The sequence below is a fragment of the Malania oleifera genome, chromosome 5 (genome assembly GCF_029873635.1).
Source record: "Malania oleifera isolate guangnan ecotype guangnan chromosome 5, ASM2987363v1, whole genome shotgun sequence".
NCBI classification, from domain to species: domain Eukaryota; kingdom Viridiplantae; phylum Streptophyta; class Magnoliopsida; order Santalales; family Ximeniaceae; genus Malania; species Malania oleifera.
In genome coordinates, this window is record NC_080421.1 from 11,535,490 (window position 1) to 11,553,079 (window position 17,590).

Consider the following 17,590-nt stretch of genomic DNA (forward strand, 5'->3'; position numbering starts at 1 on the left):
TCTTCATATTATAATCTTATATTTTAAAGAATCTCAATAAACAATCAAAATAAAACTTTGTTGAGATAATAATCTCACATATTTTTTTATATAAAAAAAGGGATTTGAAGATGGAATTTGGGATATTGCTTATAAAAAAAATGCACAAATAAAGAGAAAGCATGGGAGAGCCAAAGTTTCAAAAAATTTTGAAAGCCCTCCCTTCTGACCAGACCAGCTGCCATTGGGCCCCAGCAAGTTTGTGCTAATGGAATTGATTGATTGATGTGCAAATCATCATTCCAGATTCCAAGATGGCTACTGTTCTTGTTAGGGTTTTTCTCAGTCTGCTGCAGGAAGGGATGCTCGCCGAGGCAAGATGTTTCATGGGCAACCAAAACGTCGTCATTTTGGGGTTTGTTAGTCTTTCTGATACAAAGGATGTTCAACCCCACAAAATCTCATTTGACAGCATCACTCTTCCCTAATACAGGGAAATGCTATGTAATATGGATATTGTATTTACGTACATAATACAATGGAGAAAAGAGCTCTCTTTGACATTTGACTGCATTTCTTTTTGCCTTCTTTTTTTTCTTTGGCTCTTTATTTGGCTTAATTAAAGAGGACACTGGTATCAGTGCTCCAGCTTTCTTTTCTGTCAGAGCAACGGGGTGTGGGTTTCAGGCAGATATGCTCTACTTTCAGGAGCTCAGTCTGCTCTGATAATGGCGGTTCTGCATGTGGGTGGAGGCATTCCTTCCATGCTCTAAGGGAGGAGGAACGGGTGTATTATCCAACAAGGTGAAGTGGGTTCTCTGATTTTTCAATTTTCTGTAAAGGGTCTTCCTTGTTTTCCCTTGTTTGTTTCCCTTGATTTAATTTCTGCCTGTATTTTTCTTAGCATTCGTTTCAGTGGCTTGCTTGTTTTTCCTGCTGTTTTGCTTCTTCGGTTTTCTTGTGAATCTGATCTGCTTTTTGGAAACAGTCATCTGTATGCAGAGTGAATTCATTTGACTTTGTAATGTAGCTAAACCATTTAGGTAGGGACCATTAGTTCTATTACGGATTTACCTTGTCGTGTTACGTGTACGCGTTCCTAACTAACGCATTGACTCTGTTCTTTTTGCTGCTTATAATTTTGGTAAGAAAGGCAATGCTTGAAATATTTATTTTGGGATCTGAGTTGTAAACTAGCTGATTAAATATCTTTCCGTTTGCAAGTCCTGGTTTAATATCACGATTTCCAACAAATAATTTGTAGCTGATTACACCCAAGCGAGTTGTTTAATTTGGTTGTCTTCTGGACTTAACCATGGCTCTGCTGCAAAGTTGATCATGGTTTTGGCCATTTGTTCCTCTATCTATCTTTGGGCTGCTTATAGTAATCTGTATGTGAAGAGAGATGCCTATTTGAATTCGCTGGGATCTTCTTGCTAGCACATTGGGTCAGCAGTTGCAAGCATGTGTCAAGTTGAGCTACTCATGAAATATTGCCAAAGTTTCATTGTGGCTTTTGCGAAGAGGATTTTGAAAAATATCCCACAGAAGGACATGTGGATTGACTAGGGCACGGCACTGGATGGATACTGTGGCATTCACAACTTGGGAGGCAAAAGGGGGCAGATTTCCAGTTCCTGGTAAGAGAATTAGGAGAAGGTATAGGATGGTTTTAGATTTGAATAAAATCAGAATCTATTTTAATGGAGGAAGAATTCATGCCCCATGAATGGAGAAAAAAAAATCATTGTGCATTTTTTTTAAGTTGCTTTAATGTTTCATGGCATTTAGATTGCAACTCTTATAACTAGAGGAGTCCATAGGTGTGCTTGATACACATGGGTGAGCACCAACTTGACCCATCAAATACTCACTTTTTTCAATGTGGGATAAACTCACAAGTGAAATTCTCAACAATCTCCCCCTCACTTGTGACTTACAAGTTACAACTGCTCCCCCTTGAATGGACGTTCCCCCACTTGTGAGTTCCAACTACTCCCCCTTGAACAAAAGTAATCTTCTCCCTTACGCGACAAATTCTCCAACAGTTTGTTCAAGTGGGTTGTCTTACGTGTATCGGATTGTATTCTAAATGGCACCTCCAAACCAATCTTACCTTCCACGTATCGACCCAATTTGGATCCATCTTGGCAGTTTAGATGATCCTTCTTGGCCTCGATCACACACTCTCACATCCAGAGTTATGAACCGTCGCTCTGATGTCACTTGTTAGCACCGGGGGAGTCCAAAGGTGTGCTTGATACACATGGGTAAGCACCAACTTGACCCAAAAGCTTCAAACCTATTGGGTCTTGGGCTACACCATGTACATAAGCACCCATCAAATACTCACTTTTTCCAATGTAGGACAAACTTTACAAGTAGAATTCTCAACAAATCTCCCCCTCACTTGTGAGTTCCAACTGCTCCCCTTGAATGGAAGCTCCACCACTTGTGAGTTCCAACTGCTCCGCCCTTAAACGAAAGTCATCTTCTCCTTTACGGGACAAATTCCCCAACAGTTTACTCAAGTGGGCCGTCTTACGTATCTCGGATTGTTTAGCCTTGTTCACACACTGCCACCCCCAAAGTTATGAACCGTAGGCTCTGATACCACTTGTTATAACCGAAAGAGTCCATAGGTGTGCTTGATACACATGGGTGAGCACCAACTTGACCCAAAAGCTTAAGCCTATTGGGTCTTGGACTACACCATGGATATAAGCACCTATCAAATACTCACTTTTTTCAATCTGGGACAAACTCACAAGTGAAATTTTCAATAGCAGCTATATTTCCTTCTGATATATGTGCTGAAAGAGTGACTCCTACACTTTTTTCTTGATAATAACCCTTGGCTGCAATGGCTAGAACGTAACAGATTTATGAATTATGATACCTATAAAGAGGATTATATATTCAGTTCAAGCAGCTAGACAGGGAACCATTGAGCCATTGCGGCCTAAAGATGGGAGGAAGAGACGGTGAGAGCTCCAAAAAGGAACATGTTATTATCAAGGAAAAAAAAAAAGAGTAGGTAGTACCGTAGTAGGCATACAGATCATTAAGGATATGTGTAATGGGTAATGACTAAGGGCTAGTATTAGAACTATTAAGGGGATAATTGGATAAACCAAGGAATTTCCAATCAGAATAAGTTCAAGGGTCTTCTTTGACTCAATTTAATTTTTTTTATTTTTGCCTTCAGTTATGGATATACATATTAGACAAATCCTAAATGAGATTCCATGGTTTATGTTATTTGTGGATGATATTGTCTTGAATCTAGAGGTTTTGAGACAGGTAAAACTAAAGGCAATACATAGAATCTAAGTTTAGTAATTTTTGAATGAATAATAAAGAATATATTAAACTTGGGGGTTGAGAAATTCCAATATGGTAGATTTCGTACCCTTGGATTTATTACGTAGGTAGAAAGAAATTGAAGAAGAAATTATGCATAGAATTAAAGCAAGGTGGGTAAAATGGAGAAGTTCTTTTGGTGTGTCATATGATTGTAAATATTTTTAAATATATATAATAAAAAACTTATAAGATGACTACAATACTAGCAATGTTTTATGGTTTAGAATGTTGCACAACAAGCAAACAATTTACAAAAAAATTAAATGTAGTTTAAATGAGAATGTTAAGGCAGGTGAGTAGTCTAACTTCACAAAATAAAGCAATGAACACATCCATAACAGAATGGGAGTAGCACATGTAACAAATGAGATAAAGGGAAGGTAGCTAAGATGTTTTCACATTTGCAAGGTAGACCAGATAATGTTCTTGTGAGAAAAGAGTAATTAGTTGAGGTTCATGGTTATGAAGGGGAGGGTTGACATTTTGGACTAATTTTCTAAAAAAGAAGATACAAATTCCCTCCAACTTTCTAAAGATATTGCCCAATATCGTGTGCAACATGGAAAAGGATTTATATGACTAACTCCACCTAGTCAAACTTGAGGCTTGGTCATTGTGTTACTGTTATTGTTAAGCTTTGTAGGATTGTTGGATATTTTAATAAAACATTTCAACTTTACCCTTACTTTACTTTCCCTGCATTGCATTGGCAAAAGAGTTGGAGTGCTTTTAATTATGCTCCCATTTTTTTGTGAAGAGGAGCACATAAATGAACACATTCGCATGTGCACAGGAGGTGGAGAAAAAGGGAGAGAAGCAAGTATACACTGCACCTATATGACAGTTTCTACCTTGTTTAACATTTCCATTTTCAAGGTTTTAATATCATGTTACTTTTACTATGATTATTTTGTAGCACTGTCATATTTTAAATTATTCATTTGCATTTTTTATGTTCCACATTTAGTTTCATTTTATATAATTATTTTATTTCTAATTCAGAGGCTCTCTGCAAGCCTATAAAAAAGCCCCTTAGCTCCATTCTTCTCCATCCTAGCAATGAGTTCTCATATTTTCTTTTACATTTTCTTCTTGTGGGCAATGGATAATAGTGTTTATGCAATGCTTCTTTCAAGACCGTGCTACCTCTTGAGTTATAGAGTTGAGCTAAACATTGTATCATGGAGGTGACGTGTTGATAACCTTCTGCATGACACTGATAGGGGCGCAAATCATGTTAAAGAAAGCATGATCAGTGCCTCACCCAGCCGCAATATCCAGCTTCTCAATCTTACTTTTAATACTTTCTGACTGCTAGGATTCCTATGTTTCAAAAATCACAACAATTAATTCTCATAGAATAAAAATGAATGAAGAAACTTCTAAGTTCTACCAACTAATTCTCAACATTGACCTTATTTATCTTGTTTTGATCATGTCTTGAATTCCTATTCTAAGGCCTACCCATAGGCGCCCTTTCACTGAGTTGAGCAGAGCCTAGTGAAGGAAAGGGCTAGCGTGTTTTACTTAGTATGTTTGTCACTTTAGAGTTTTCTAGGGTGCAGGGGTAGAGCCCCCGGTGGTATGGATTTAACCTGGGTCTACTATCCATGTTTTATTTGTGTGTTGCACATTTATATCTTACGATTATAGGGCTTGGAAGCAATCTTTCTTTATCTTTATGAGTTTGGGTGTATAGTGTATATAGGGTTTGGCACTGAGGATAGACTATAGAGAGATTTTAATCTCTACTTGTACCTCAGTTCAATTTATAGTTAAATCCTCTCCTCCCTTGCTGGCTTTCTTGTTTTTGTTTTGCATTTTTTATCTGCGTTACTGTCTGTTTGATAATTCCACTTGTGAGTTTTTCTCACACTGGAAAAGCAAAGCAGAGGGTGGGTGCTTTTACACCATAGTTAGGCCTAAGCCATAATGGCTTAAGCTTTTGGGTCAAAGTTGGTGCTCACCCATTTATATCAAGCCCACCCATGAAGACTACCATAGTACCATTATTGGTATCACAGCCTATGGTTCATATTACACTCAAGTGTTCTTGCATGTGTTCGTGCGGATGTAGTACCCCATAGAAGAGGAATTGTGAATCCTATGGATGCTAACCCCATAGATTAGTGGACTGCTGCTATTTCGTGACCTTTCCAAGTTGTGGCTTCTAGTTGATTGCATGACATGAGTTGATCAAGAATGACTTCCGTTCAAGGGGAAGTAGTTGGAAGACGAGATCTTTGAGAATTCCACTTATCAGGTTGTCTCACATTGGCAAAATAGAGTGGAGGATTGGTGCCTATACACATGGTTGGGCCCAATGCCTAATGGCTTAAGCTTTTGGATCAAAGTTGTTGCTCACCTATGTATGTCAAGCTTGCTCATGAGGATTCCCTTGGTACCAACATTGTTTGCCTGTCTAGGAATATCGGATTTATAAGTTATCAATATGCCTGATAATAACTGCATTGGATTATTATAGTGTATGTATATTACCATGTCCTGTGTTTGTATCCATTTACTTGTGTGTTTCCATCAAGTTGCAATATTTCTGAAACTGTTGCATACATGAGCATTGTAGAAAGATTCAAATAATAGGAAAAAAAAAAAAAACAGTTTTCTTTCAAAACTAAATCTGAAGTTTCTTGGAACAAATAAGTGCTAAATTATCATTTCTAGTGTAAGAGAAAAGTACATTGATATACTAAATTAGGTGGGTGATTTAACACCTCTTTTGTGAGACTAAGATTCTGTGCTTTTTTCCATTCCTTTTATAATCATATGTCTTGATTGTTCCCCCAAATGGAATGTCTGATGCTTTTGTTTCTGTTTTTGCAGATTGGAGCTAGATATTGACTGGCATCCGTTTTTACTCATTGAGATGAAGACGAGACAAAAGAATGGTTGGCATGCTATCATGCCTTTTTGTTCGGGAAGCAAATCAGTCACCCGGTTTTGCATGTTTCCAAAAGTGAAGTCAGCTGGCCTTAATCCTAGCTACACACCAGTTTATTTGAATGTGTATGACTTAACACCTGCCAATGGTTATGTCTATTGGGCAGGCCTTGGTATCTTTCACTCTGGAGTGGAAGGTTAGCATAGCTTACCCTCTTTGTTTTGATCCATTTTCTTATCCTGAAATAAGCAACAAATATTCTTCATTTTTGCTCGTGGACCAGTGCATTTGGGTTTGTGTAAAGGTTATGGAGCTTTGATTCTTAAGTTGACATACTTCTTTGTAGGTCTACACTAAAATTGCATGATAAATATCAATTTTTAGGCATAGGATAATCTAATTGAATCTGAATTCTCCTGAAGTGTTAAATCTCATTTAGTCTCCATTTGGATGTCCTCGATGGAATTGAGGGCTTGGTGGTTATTATTATTATTCTGATGAGGATGCACAATTATCTGAATGTGTCAATTGTTGAAGAAGTGCAGATTTGCTTTATTTTTTTGTCAAGTTCAATTGATTTTGTTGTTTGGGTAGGGCAGCCTGAGAAGGGGGATGGTAGCGCAAGTGCAAAACTTAGGCCAATATTTCAAATTAACAACTTGTAAATGTGGAATGAGAGACAATCATAAAAAGAATAAACTTATGATCAAAATATTGACTAAAATAACAAAACAAGGTGACAGAAGGAAATCCCATGTTGCTATAATGTATAAAACTATAGTAAGAAAACAAAGGACCACAGATTGTCAGCCAATGCTGCTATAGCATAAGTAAATTGTGAAGTGACAAATAAATAAATTAATTTAAAAAATATATTACAGGTTATGTTTTTAGGTGAAGTGACAATCTTACATGGTATTGGAGCCATGGTTGCTAGAATGTCCTAGGTTCTAGTCTCATTGCCACATTAATTGTATGATTGTTAAAACTTAAATGTTATCTTATTCCATGTAATCAGTGTTGTTCGTCTTATGTTTATCTCCCCATGTGCAATCAGGCTGCACATTTGAGGAAATATATTGGTACAGATTAAGCTTTTAGGTAAAGTGGTCATGTACCTGATAAATTAAAGAATAATTTGGGGTGGAGAGGATATGCTTTTGACTTCCATGACACAATTTTTATGATTATTTGTGCGCTTACAGTTCATGGCGTTGAATATGCTTTTGGAGCACATGATTTTCCATCAAGCGGTGTCTTTGAAGTTGAACCTCGGCAATGCCCTGGTTTCAAGTTTAGGAAGTCAATATTTATGGGGACAACATGCTTAGATCCTAACCAGGTTAGAAAGTTTTTGGAGCGCCAGTCCACGAGCTACAATGGTGACACATATCACTTGATTGTTAAGAACTGCAACCATTTTTGTGAGGATATATGTTACAAGCTGACTGGAAACCGGATACCGAGTTGGGTAAATCGACTGGCAAGAATAGGTAACTAATCTCATGCCATTCATCATTGCACCACATTCATTACTTTGAGGTTTGACTTGCATGATTTTTCTTGGCCATTGTGTCATATATGCTCACAGTTTGATTAATTGTTGTATTGGATGAAAAATCACCAATGATTGAGCCCCAAATATTATTTTCTGCTGCGAATGTCATGCAACCCCTCATGATGCATAAAATCACGCCTATAGGCTTGCCTTTTATTATGCTTTCCTTGTACATCAATGCATAATAGGGTTCTTACAGACTTATAACTCCTCTTTTGCTTCTTTTGGATTTTTTTTTTCTGGGTTGCTTTTGCTTCTGTTTATGTTATAAAAGTTTTGTAAACACTCCCAAGTGTTGATAGAAAAAATAAAATGGAATTTCACAGTTGAAGCAATTCCTTAAATAAGGTACCATCTGCTTTTAAACCCTTCCAGTTCGGTTGATTGTTGTATCCAATCACAACTATAGGCTCACCTTATATTGTGTTTTCCTTGTACTTCAATGGATAATATGGTTCTTGTCATTCCTCTTTTGCTTTTTCTTCCGTTTTTTTTTTGTTTTTCCTGGGTTGCTTTTGCTTCTTTTTAGTTTTGTAGAACTTAAAATAATGCTCCAAGTCTTGATACAAAAAACAAAATAATTTCACAGTTGAAGTAATCCCTAAAGTAACGGACCACCTACTTTTCCAAAAGATTAACCTTGAGTATGAATAAAACTTTCCACTGAAGATGATGCTCCAACTACTATCATTCTTCCTTCATTTTTTTCTCCTTCAGTCTGGTTGTAGTTAGATATCATTCTTAAAATTTCTTGTTGTCTTGTAGGTTCACTGTGCAATTGCATACTGCCTGAAGCCCTCAAATCTTCTACTGTGGGACACGATCCCAATTTTTCTGGCTATGACAATGAAAAGAAGAGACTGAGAAGCGCCTTTAGTTGCTGGTCATCCATCGCTATGCCTCAGAAGGAGATATCATTATCTTCATTATTTTGGCACTCCCATTGTAAAGGCTGTGTGCCACCATGGGAGCTTAAAAGGTCTAAGCACGTTTCATTGAAGAAGGGGTAAGAAGAGTGTTCTTGTTCCTTTGCGATTTCTTCCAGATGAAAGGTTTTCATCCATCTTTCTCCCAATTTTGAGTCATTGGTGGAAATGCTGTCGCCTGGAGAAGTGCAAGCCATTTGTTTTGAGTGAATGTCAATGCAGAAGGCATTGTCTGTTTTCTTCTCATGTCATCGTTTGCTGTCAATTTATGTTTATTGCATTTGTAAGAGTTCTTTTTTTCTTCCCTGACGTTTGAACTATTAACATGCAAAATTCATGTTAATACGAAGTAGAAGGGAATGAAGTGGATTGCTGAATTGCCTTTATGTTGATTTTGGGCATTTTATGTTTTTCATTGAGAAAATGATTTTGTATCTTTGATGAGAACACATGTTGTTTGCTCTTACTTAATGTTGTTATCCCAAACTTTTGTGCAACACCAAGCTGCCTGCGTGCCGCCAAACAAAAACAGAAGCTGATCAAGTTTCCCCAGTCTTTTTAGATCGTTCCAATAGAAATATGTTCCCCCATTTTCCATTTGATGAAAGAGATTTCCAAAGGTTCTGACCCAATTAAGATCAAGCCAAGTTTAAAATTTTTATAAAAGATTTCAAGATAGCAAATTAGTCCACTTACTATAATGCAATATAAAAAGATCTATTAATTTTTAACATGTTGCAATTTACTCTGCTATAAACTTTCATTCAGTTCAAAAAAAGTTTACTAAATATCTAATGTTGCTAGTTTAATCCATAATTGTATCTAATTACTATTCATTATTTTATAAAAAATAAAAATTTCTCAATAATTATATCAAGATTATCTGTGATATTAAAAATCCTTTTTTAATAATTTTAAATAAAATAGTTTTTTTCTCTGTAATGTGCTTTCATAGTAGATGATGAATTAAATTAAATAGTTAAAATTAATTATTGATTTATGGCATCCTACATTATACTAATTATTAATTTAAAAAGTGGTCTTATTTCTTTATTTACATATGTGTGTCTGTTTGGACAACTTACATGTATATTCTTCAAGCTAATTTTTTTTTTTTATTTACATGCTCAAAAAGTAATATAAACTTAATGGGAACTACTTTCTACAACCAAATTGGCATGTTTGTGGGATCAAAGGATTTCTACAAAATATGTTCATTCCATTCCCATCCATCCCGTCCCTTTTAAGAACATTATTTTTGTTAAAGAATTTACTTTTTCCATGATAAAAAGTTGGAGATTATTTTGCTTCTAATTGTTTTAAAGAATTTACTTTTTCATGTTTGATTATCAAAGAAAACAAAAAATAATATTATAGTTTGAACAATAAGGTTTGGCTGATTCAAATTCACTAAATTATTTCTTTTTAAAAAAAAAAAAAACCCTATTTCCAAAATTTGGATAATAAATATGAGATTGTTATATTTAAATCCCAAGAACAACAAGTTTCTTAATTCGGGTTTTGCCAAAATCACAACCAATGTGAGTTCCCTTCATTAATAAGAATTAATTTGATAATGCATTAATTATATGTTGCACATAAGGTACAAAAACATGTAAAGGGCTAAACATAGTCCCTATTTTTTAAGGACAATCACTGTCAACTTCAGTTGATTGAAAAAAATTATAAAATATGTCTGTATGGAGGACAGACATATTTTATAATCCACGTCTTTCTATTTATTTTCCTTATACTCTAATCATTGCTATGACGATGACGCCAGCGCAGCTTCACTGTGCCAACTGAAACTCCGGAGCTGGAGGCCTTTCTCTGAGCTCAACACTCAAAAAGAGCTTAGAAAAGATTAGGTCAGCTCAAATTTTCCGTCTTCTCAAGTACTCAGGATTCAGCTTTCCTTCACAAGTGTATTAGAGAAAGGGGTTATTGCTTAATCCTTCAATTTACACGCATAAACCTCGAATTTTTTCTCATGGGTAAAGGTGGAGGGTGCGTTCCGAGCAAGAAGAGGCTGCCCTTAGTTGCTTCAGACGATCCTCCCCAAAACCCAGAAAGGGATTCGTCAATCCCTGCTCATGATAATCAAAACCCTAGCGTCAATGCATCAGTCGAGGATGGTTCTTTGGTTTCAGTCAGGAAGCTGAGAATATTCATAGTGTTCTACTCAATGTACGGGCATGTGGAGCGTTTGGCGAGGAGGATGAAGAAGGGGGTCGACGGCATTGAAGGGGTTGAAGGGGTTTTGTATCGGGTGCCCGAGACGCTGCCGCCGGAGATTCTTGACCAAATGAAGGTGCCCGAGAAGGACGATCCGGTTCCGGTGATATCGGCGGAGGAATTGGTCGGCGCCGACGGGATTCTGTTCGGGTTTCCGACGAGGTACGGGTGCATGGCGGCGCAAATGAAGGCGTTCTTCGATTCGACGGGACAGTTGTGGAGGGAGCAGAAGCTTGCGGGTGTGCCTGCTGGGTTCTTCGTCAGTACGGGTACGCAGGGTGGAGGACAGGAGACGACGGCGTAAGTTAAATTTGATTGATAATTGGTTTTATTTTAATTCTGACGAATTGGGAAATGCTACCTTTTCTGTTGATCGTTTCTGAAGATTGTTAATTGTAAAGCTTTTTATTATTTTACTAATGTTGGTTCTCTCCCATTGAGATTTTTGACATTACTTGTAATTATGGCTCCTGGTGATATTGTGCTTGAAGAACCTTGTGATTGTGATTACTCGGTAGACGGATGCAGGATTATGAAGTTGTTTCAACAATTTCCACTTGTTGCTTTTGGGTTCATCTTACCGATAACGTCCATTCCCCAAGCGGTAAATTGCCATAGACAAATTGAAAGTGAATGCTTTTGAGTTAAATAGCAGTGTGGAGTTTTTCTTCTCAAAATTTTATGTGGTGTTTGTGCAAGATGCTTATGATCTTAAAATTCTTGATAGAATGGAATGCAGAGTAAATATTAAATAATAATTGATTTTGGTGATTAATAGAACTCGGCGGTTTATTGGCCAGACAAGAGATTAATGCTGAATGTAGCTTTGTTGGCACCAAGGGTTTTCAGATTGGTCTGTGAATTAGTTGTCTGTGATGTGAGAGCAATAGGAAACATCATGAGAGAGAGAGAGAGAGAGAGAGTGAGGTGTTTGCAGTCCTCGCCATCTCATTAGGCATCTCCTGTATATGACTTTGTGTAGTTTGCTAATGAGACTCTTTTGTAGTGTGCTTTATTAGAAGAGTAGTTTGATTGATATATTAGGGAAATGGAGTGGAAAAGAGGCAGACGGGGGAATCAGTCAGAACCATGGCTGATAATGCATATTTCTAGAAAAAAATTCTGGAAATAGGCAATGATTACTCTTTAGAACTAATAAATCAATTTTTTTTGCAACAACCGGTGGGAGACAAATGAGTTCTCAGCTTAAGTGAGTGACCACAACTGTTAGCCTTCCTTTTAGCTCAAGATTAACTCTGCTTGTTTTCTAAGAAGGCAGTTTATCAGGCGCAAGCAATTATTTAGGTCCATTTCTGCAGTTATTTTATTCTCAAATGACTCAGGAGGATGCTCAATGAAACTGATTCATACATTCAAGGATGTGACACCAAGATAGATTATCCTATTTTAGGGCATGAGATACCAACTTCAATTGTCCAGTTCATATGCTTGATCTGACTCTGGTTGGGACTACCACAAGGCTCCAGCTACTATTGTTTGCTTACCAATCCATCTCAGGCTGGATTCTGATTTCTGAATGTCATATTTTCACAGCCGATTACACTGCAGATCGCTGCAATAATATTAATGAGGTTTATTGTTTATCTTCTCTTTGTGCTTGGTAGAGATGCAATGCCAGCAAATATTCCACCATTTTAAAATTTGGGTCAGATATGTGTTAGCCCAATTGCATCATATTGGTGATCTGTCTTATATTGAAAATGAAAACCCTATCTGCTGCATAAACTATAATTTTATAACAATGCATTAGTATTTATCAACTGTATTGCAGCAGTGTGTTGGCTGATATGGCATTTTAGGCATTTGATTTTTTTTTTTCCCCTGCTAGGTTTGTAGGCATGTAAATTGTGTTGCAATATGAAAAGTTATTTTTTCGAAGAACTGTGTTCAAAAGAAAAAGAAATGTTTCTGGGAAGCTTTACACATACTGTGTAACAATGTAATATGGATGACATATTTGTATAAATATTACACTATCCCATATTCGTAAGATAGGAGTGAAAACTAAATACTCAACATCTTTCTAAATCCTTAAATCATGACTACATGGGGATGGGTGCACAATTTTTTTTCACCATTCAGCTTTATATGGGAATTTAACACATCTTTCCTTACCTCCTCAACCCCTGTTTTTCTTGACCTTACTTGTTTCCTTGCCAGAAAAAAAAAAAAAAAAAGGTGAAATGGAAATAATCATCTATATTTCTAAATGACCATATCAATATTCTTTATTTATTTATTTATTTGATAGAAATTACCTCAGGATTAAACTTCAACATTGGAAAATCATGTCTATTGGGGAGATGCCTGTTTTTTTGGAAGTTTGCAAGCTGAAACCTAAAATATTATCAGTTTCCTTTCAGTATTTAGCAGTGGACATGCTTGATACGTATCAATTTTTGCTGGATCAATGACAAGCTACCTTGTCCTGATATACACAACTCGAGATGTTGTGCAAGTAACTGACTAATTAACTTAGCCCAAAAGAGGGGGCAATTTATTAATCAAGAGTGGTTTATCATTTATTCAATCTTGTATTGAAGAGAACAAAATTAGCAGCATCTATTTGCATCTCTATGTGAAGAATGGTTGTTAACTATGGGAGGCCTTCTATGATCTAATCTAAATTATAAATTAATTTCAAATTTGCTTGCAACTAAAGTGATAATTATATGCTTGTTAAACATCTCAGTGATAAATTCAAATGCTTTATCAGTGATAAATTCACCATGCCATCTTCATGACTGTAGGCCATCTTTATTAATATATTATTTATCCTTTTTTTCTTTTGAAATAGGAAATCAATGATGTATGTGACACTGTAGGAATCAAACCTGCTGCACACGTGCAAGATTAATCATGGGATGCATAACAATATGGCATTCCCAATTAATCCTGGATTCTAGGATGACGTAGAGAGATTTTGATGAGCTCGAATTGGAGTGTGTTAAGGGAGCATCCCCCTTAACCCCCTTAGTAAGCTCAAATGTTTCATGTGCCATTTGCCACATGTGCTTGTTCTTTATTTCCCCAAATTAACCAGGGCTATTGAGACACTCAGCTCTTCTCCTATTGGTCAAGATTGGATGCCTTCTCTTGGAGGATGGTTTATCCCTCAACACTATTAATAACCCCCCCCCCCCCCCCCCCCCCTTCTCTTCCTTGACCACCCAATAGGAGGATTTTGGCCCTCACTTCTCTGATTCTCTAACACAAAACTTCTCCCTCTAGAAACCTTATACCCTTTTCCACTCTGGACATCCCTATTGACTAGTACTCCCAAGGATGCCACCACACTTCCATCCTTACATCACCCACCATCCCTCTACTTGTCACTTTCGACACTTAGCTCCTAAAGATTGCCTGGTTCTCCTCTCTCGGCTTTTTTTACTTCAACCTCATCCCTGATCAATGTCTGCATTATATCAAGAGTTAAATTACCATTGAATAGAGCCGTTGTCCATGTCATATCATGTCAACCATCTAGGAACAGAAGGCTAACTTATATTCTAACTTCTACATCAATTTTCAAGATGCAGTCATTAATCTAAATTGAATATATATTTTTTCTTAAAAAATTTATTGATGACTTCTCAATGCCAACTGTGCAAACATTAAAATTGCTAGAAGTGTTTTGAATCCTACAGCATCCTCAAGTTTCTGACTGTTCTAGCAAGATAACTAAGTTGTTGTCTCTCTACCAACACTTGTATGCCAGACTCATATGAATATATGATACATGGAAACAGGACAATGACTAAACATTTTAAAAATCAAAAGGGAAATTCTAGTGGTGCCTGATTTATAACAGCTTCAAGTTCTGAGAGGGTAAATTTCCATTTGTGGGGGACTTCAAGTTCTGAGAGGGTATTTGTGGGGGAAGTAGCAACTCAGTTATTATGACTTCATGTATGAAAGAGAAGGAAACTTTCTAGTCCCCTTTTTTTGTCTTCTTTTTTTTTTTTTTTTTTTTTTCCTTTTTTATGTTGTATTGATCATATAGTTTCTTTGAAAGAATTTAGGGAACTCCTGATATTGGTACACAATTATTTCATGGCATTCATCTGGATAACAAGAAATAGGCATGCTATCAGCAATTTCCATGGCCTTTTTTCCCTCCTTCCCTTTTAAAGCTCTCTTGGTTAGCACAAATCACATTCTTTGTGCAAGTCTAACAATCCTATTGAAATGATAGTTGAGGGCATTAAATTAAAAAGTCTTAAATTATAGTACTCTCTCTATTTCAGCCCCATGAACATAGTTATACCCCTTAATGTCAAGCTGAAATAAGCTTCATTTCGAAATTGATATTGAGAGCAGGAAAATGGGGAGAGGGGGAGTCTTCTTCGAGAACCACCAATATGACTTCTAGCAAGCCCATCTGTGTGGAAGCTCTACTGAACTGCCCAGAAGATCATCATCTTTAGGTTGCCAACACAAACATTACATATCCAACTTGAGAACCTTATGCTTTACATCTGGTTCTAGCATTTAAAACATTACATAGGTCATCTACTGTTTAATTAATTTTTACCATTTTATTTTTATTTTTATTTTTATCCTACTTATAAACACATGTTTGTTGGATTTAACTATAATGATTTTGAACTGCAATTTCCTGATTAAGCACCCATGGCAATAATTTTATACCATTTGCTTGTTGAATTATGGAACCAACCATACACAACCCATTATGAATATCTGCCTTAAACAACACTTCCATAATTTCTCATGGGCTCAGTTGGTTTGAAGGCTACTTGTTCTATCACAATGATGTAATAAAACTTCTGCTCTGAGATTCAGTACAGATTTTAGTTGCTTTTTTGTTTTGATCAAATATGTTATAAGTTGCCATTCCATTAATTGTGATTTTTTGTTTTGTTAATTTTTTGTAGTTGGACAGCAATTACCCAATTAGCTCACCATGGAATGCTCTTTGTTCCCATTGGCTACACCTTTGGAGCTGGAATGTTCAGAATGGACTCCATTAGAGGGGGTTCTCCATATGGTGCAGGGGTTTTTTCTGGCGATGGCTCGAGGGAACCAACTGAAACAGAGCTGGCACTTGCAGAGCATCAGGGCAAGTACATGGCTTCAGTAGTCAAGAGGTTCAACCAGCCTCGTTCGCTACATCCATAGCTAGTAGCCCTGTTGAACCAGCATCCACTGATTGTAACCAGTGTTCATTTCTTTCATAATGGTCTCCCAATACCATGCATTAGTAAATTTTAGATACCTAAAGGACTCATTCCCTTTTGGATTAAGTATGTATTCTGATCTTTACATTTTTAAAGATTGATCATTGTTGTATAAACTTGTATAGTATGAAAATCTTCTGGTCGATTGTATTTTTACTACTACTTTTAATAAAGTTGTTTATTGTGTCGTCCCTTGCCAAACAGTCTGCTAGCTAGTTGATTCTATACACAGCCACAATAGTCAAAAGCTCAATCTGGACAGCTCAAATTTTGATGACACCTCCTAACTTCTCAAAATATGATACTCCACCTCTGAGTTTTCGAAATCCACCACAAAACCTCCTTGAGATTTGACTTTGTATACAAAATAAGCTTTCCATTGGTTAAACATTAGTCTGTTAAGTTTAGTGAAAATATATATATATATTCATAATAAAATGACAATTTTATCCTTTTACTCAATTTTGATAAGATAAATTAAGAAAATAATTAATTTTATAAATTAAGTTAGAAAAGGGATCAATTAATTACAATATATTTTAAAAATTAAATGCATAAGTGAATTAAACACCTAGTGATTAAGCCAGATCAATTAATTGATATAAGTATGATAATGTTATTAAATTATTATTTTAAAAATAAAAAATTATGAAAAATAAATAGACAATACAAATAATTGAGAAAAACTAATTAAATAATTATATTGTTACAAAATATTTGCTGTATACATTTTATAAAAATTAAATAACTAAATATATTTTTAATAAATAAAATATAATTTAAAAAATTGGCTTGGATCGAACAGTTGGTTAAATTGTGGTTTGCTTTCTGAGTCTAGTTTAATCCCGTATTTAATAACATAGCAACTAAAATTGAAAAAAAAAAATCGTGAATTGTCTCAAACAATAGTCAACCAATTAATATAAATTTAATTTTTTTATTCATTTACCATTCATATTTTAGGTACAAAAGAACTAAAATCTAATTTTTAAATTTTAGTTTATCTTTTTTTTAACACTATGTTTGACAAATTACTTCAACTTAAAAATATTGAACTATGTTTTATTTTTTTATTTTTTTATAAGATGTGTTTCGTCTATAACTTTTATGAAAATTATATCCAGCAAACATTTCATAGTTTTATAATTACTAGGTATTTTCTATGATTAAAATGAAAAGGATTCCAATTTCCCGTCTTTTTTTCGTAATTCTTGTTTTTCGCATATTTTTATTTTATTTTTGAAATAATAATAATTTTATTTTTTTATTAATGTCAATTGGTTGACCAAACATAATTAGACAAAATAGACCGACTAATTTGAGAATCAATTAATTCTTTGAGTCGTTTAATTAAATTTTAAGATATTATGATCAATTTTAAATTTAATTTATTAAATATGTTCTTTTA

At 35.5% G+C, this 17,590-nt stretch overlaps 2 protein-coding genes across 4 annotated transcripts; both read left to right on the top strand.

Annotated features, from left to right (window-relative positions):
* The first annotated feature begins 201 nt into the window (after nt 1-201).
* On the top strand, nt 202-9,225 carry LOC131156684 (deSI-like protein At4g17486). Of its 3 annotated transcripts, none has more exons than XM_058110549.1 (5): nt 202-394; nt 621-783; nt 6,187-6,440; nt 7,450-7,737; nt 8,568-9,225. In XM_058110549.1, the coding sequence occupies exons 1-5, from the start codon at nt 265-267 to the stop codon at nt 8,810-8,812; spliced, it is 1,080 nt and encodes a 359-aa protein (XP_057966532.1). In that variant the 5' UTR covers nt 202-264; the 3' UTR covers nt 8,813-9,225. The 3 variants fall into 3 exon arrangements, with proteins under 3 accessions (XP_057966532.1, XP_057966530.1, XP_057966533.1); XM_058110547.1 differs by having other exon boundaries at nt 204-505; XM_058110550.1 differs by having other exon boundaries at nt 284-483.
* Nucleotides 9,226-10,420: 1,195 nt separating this feature from the next.
* LOC131156685 (probable NAD(P)H dehydrogenase (quinone) FQR1-like 2) lies at nt 10,421-16,383 on the top strand. Its single transcript, XM_058110551.1, has 2 exons — nt 10,421-11,263; nt 15,880-16,383. The coding sequence occupies exons 1-2, from the start codon at nt 10,719-10,721 to the stop codon at nt 16,121-16,123; spliced, it is 789 nt and encodes a 262-aa protein (XP_057966534.1). The 5' UTR covers nt 10,421-10,718; the 3' UTR covers nt 16,124-16,383.
* Nucleotides 16,384-17,590: the final 1,207 nt, after the last annotated feature.

Excerpts from the sequence above, each read along its gene's own strand:
- LOC131156684 (XM_058110547.1), top strand. The coding sequence starts at position 265 with ATGTGCAAATCATCATTCCAGATTCCAAGATGGCTACTGTTCTTGTTA. Across the intron at positions 784-6,186 it reads CGGGTGTATTATCCAACAAG|ATTGGAGCTAGATATTGACT; the intron begins GTGAAGTGGGTT and ends CTGTTTTTGCAG. Across the intron at positions 7,738-8,567 it reads AAATCGACTGGCAAGAATAG|GTTCACTGTGCAATTGCATA; the intron begins GTAACTAATCTC and ends GTTGTCTTGTAG.
- LOC131156685 (XM_058110551.1), top strand. The coding sequence starts at position 10,719 with ATGGGTAAAGGTGGAGGGTGCGTTCCGAGCAAGAAGAGGCTGCCCTTA. Across the intron at positions 11,264-15,879 it reads GGAGGACAGGAGACGACGGC|TTGGACAGCAATTACCCAAT; the intron begins GTAAGTTAAATT and ends AATTTTTTGTAG.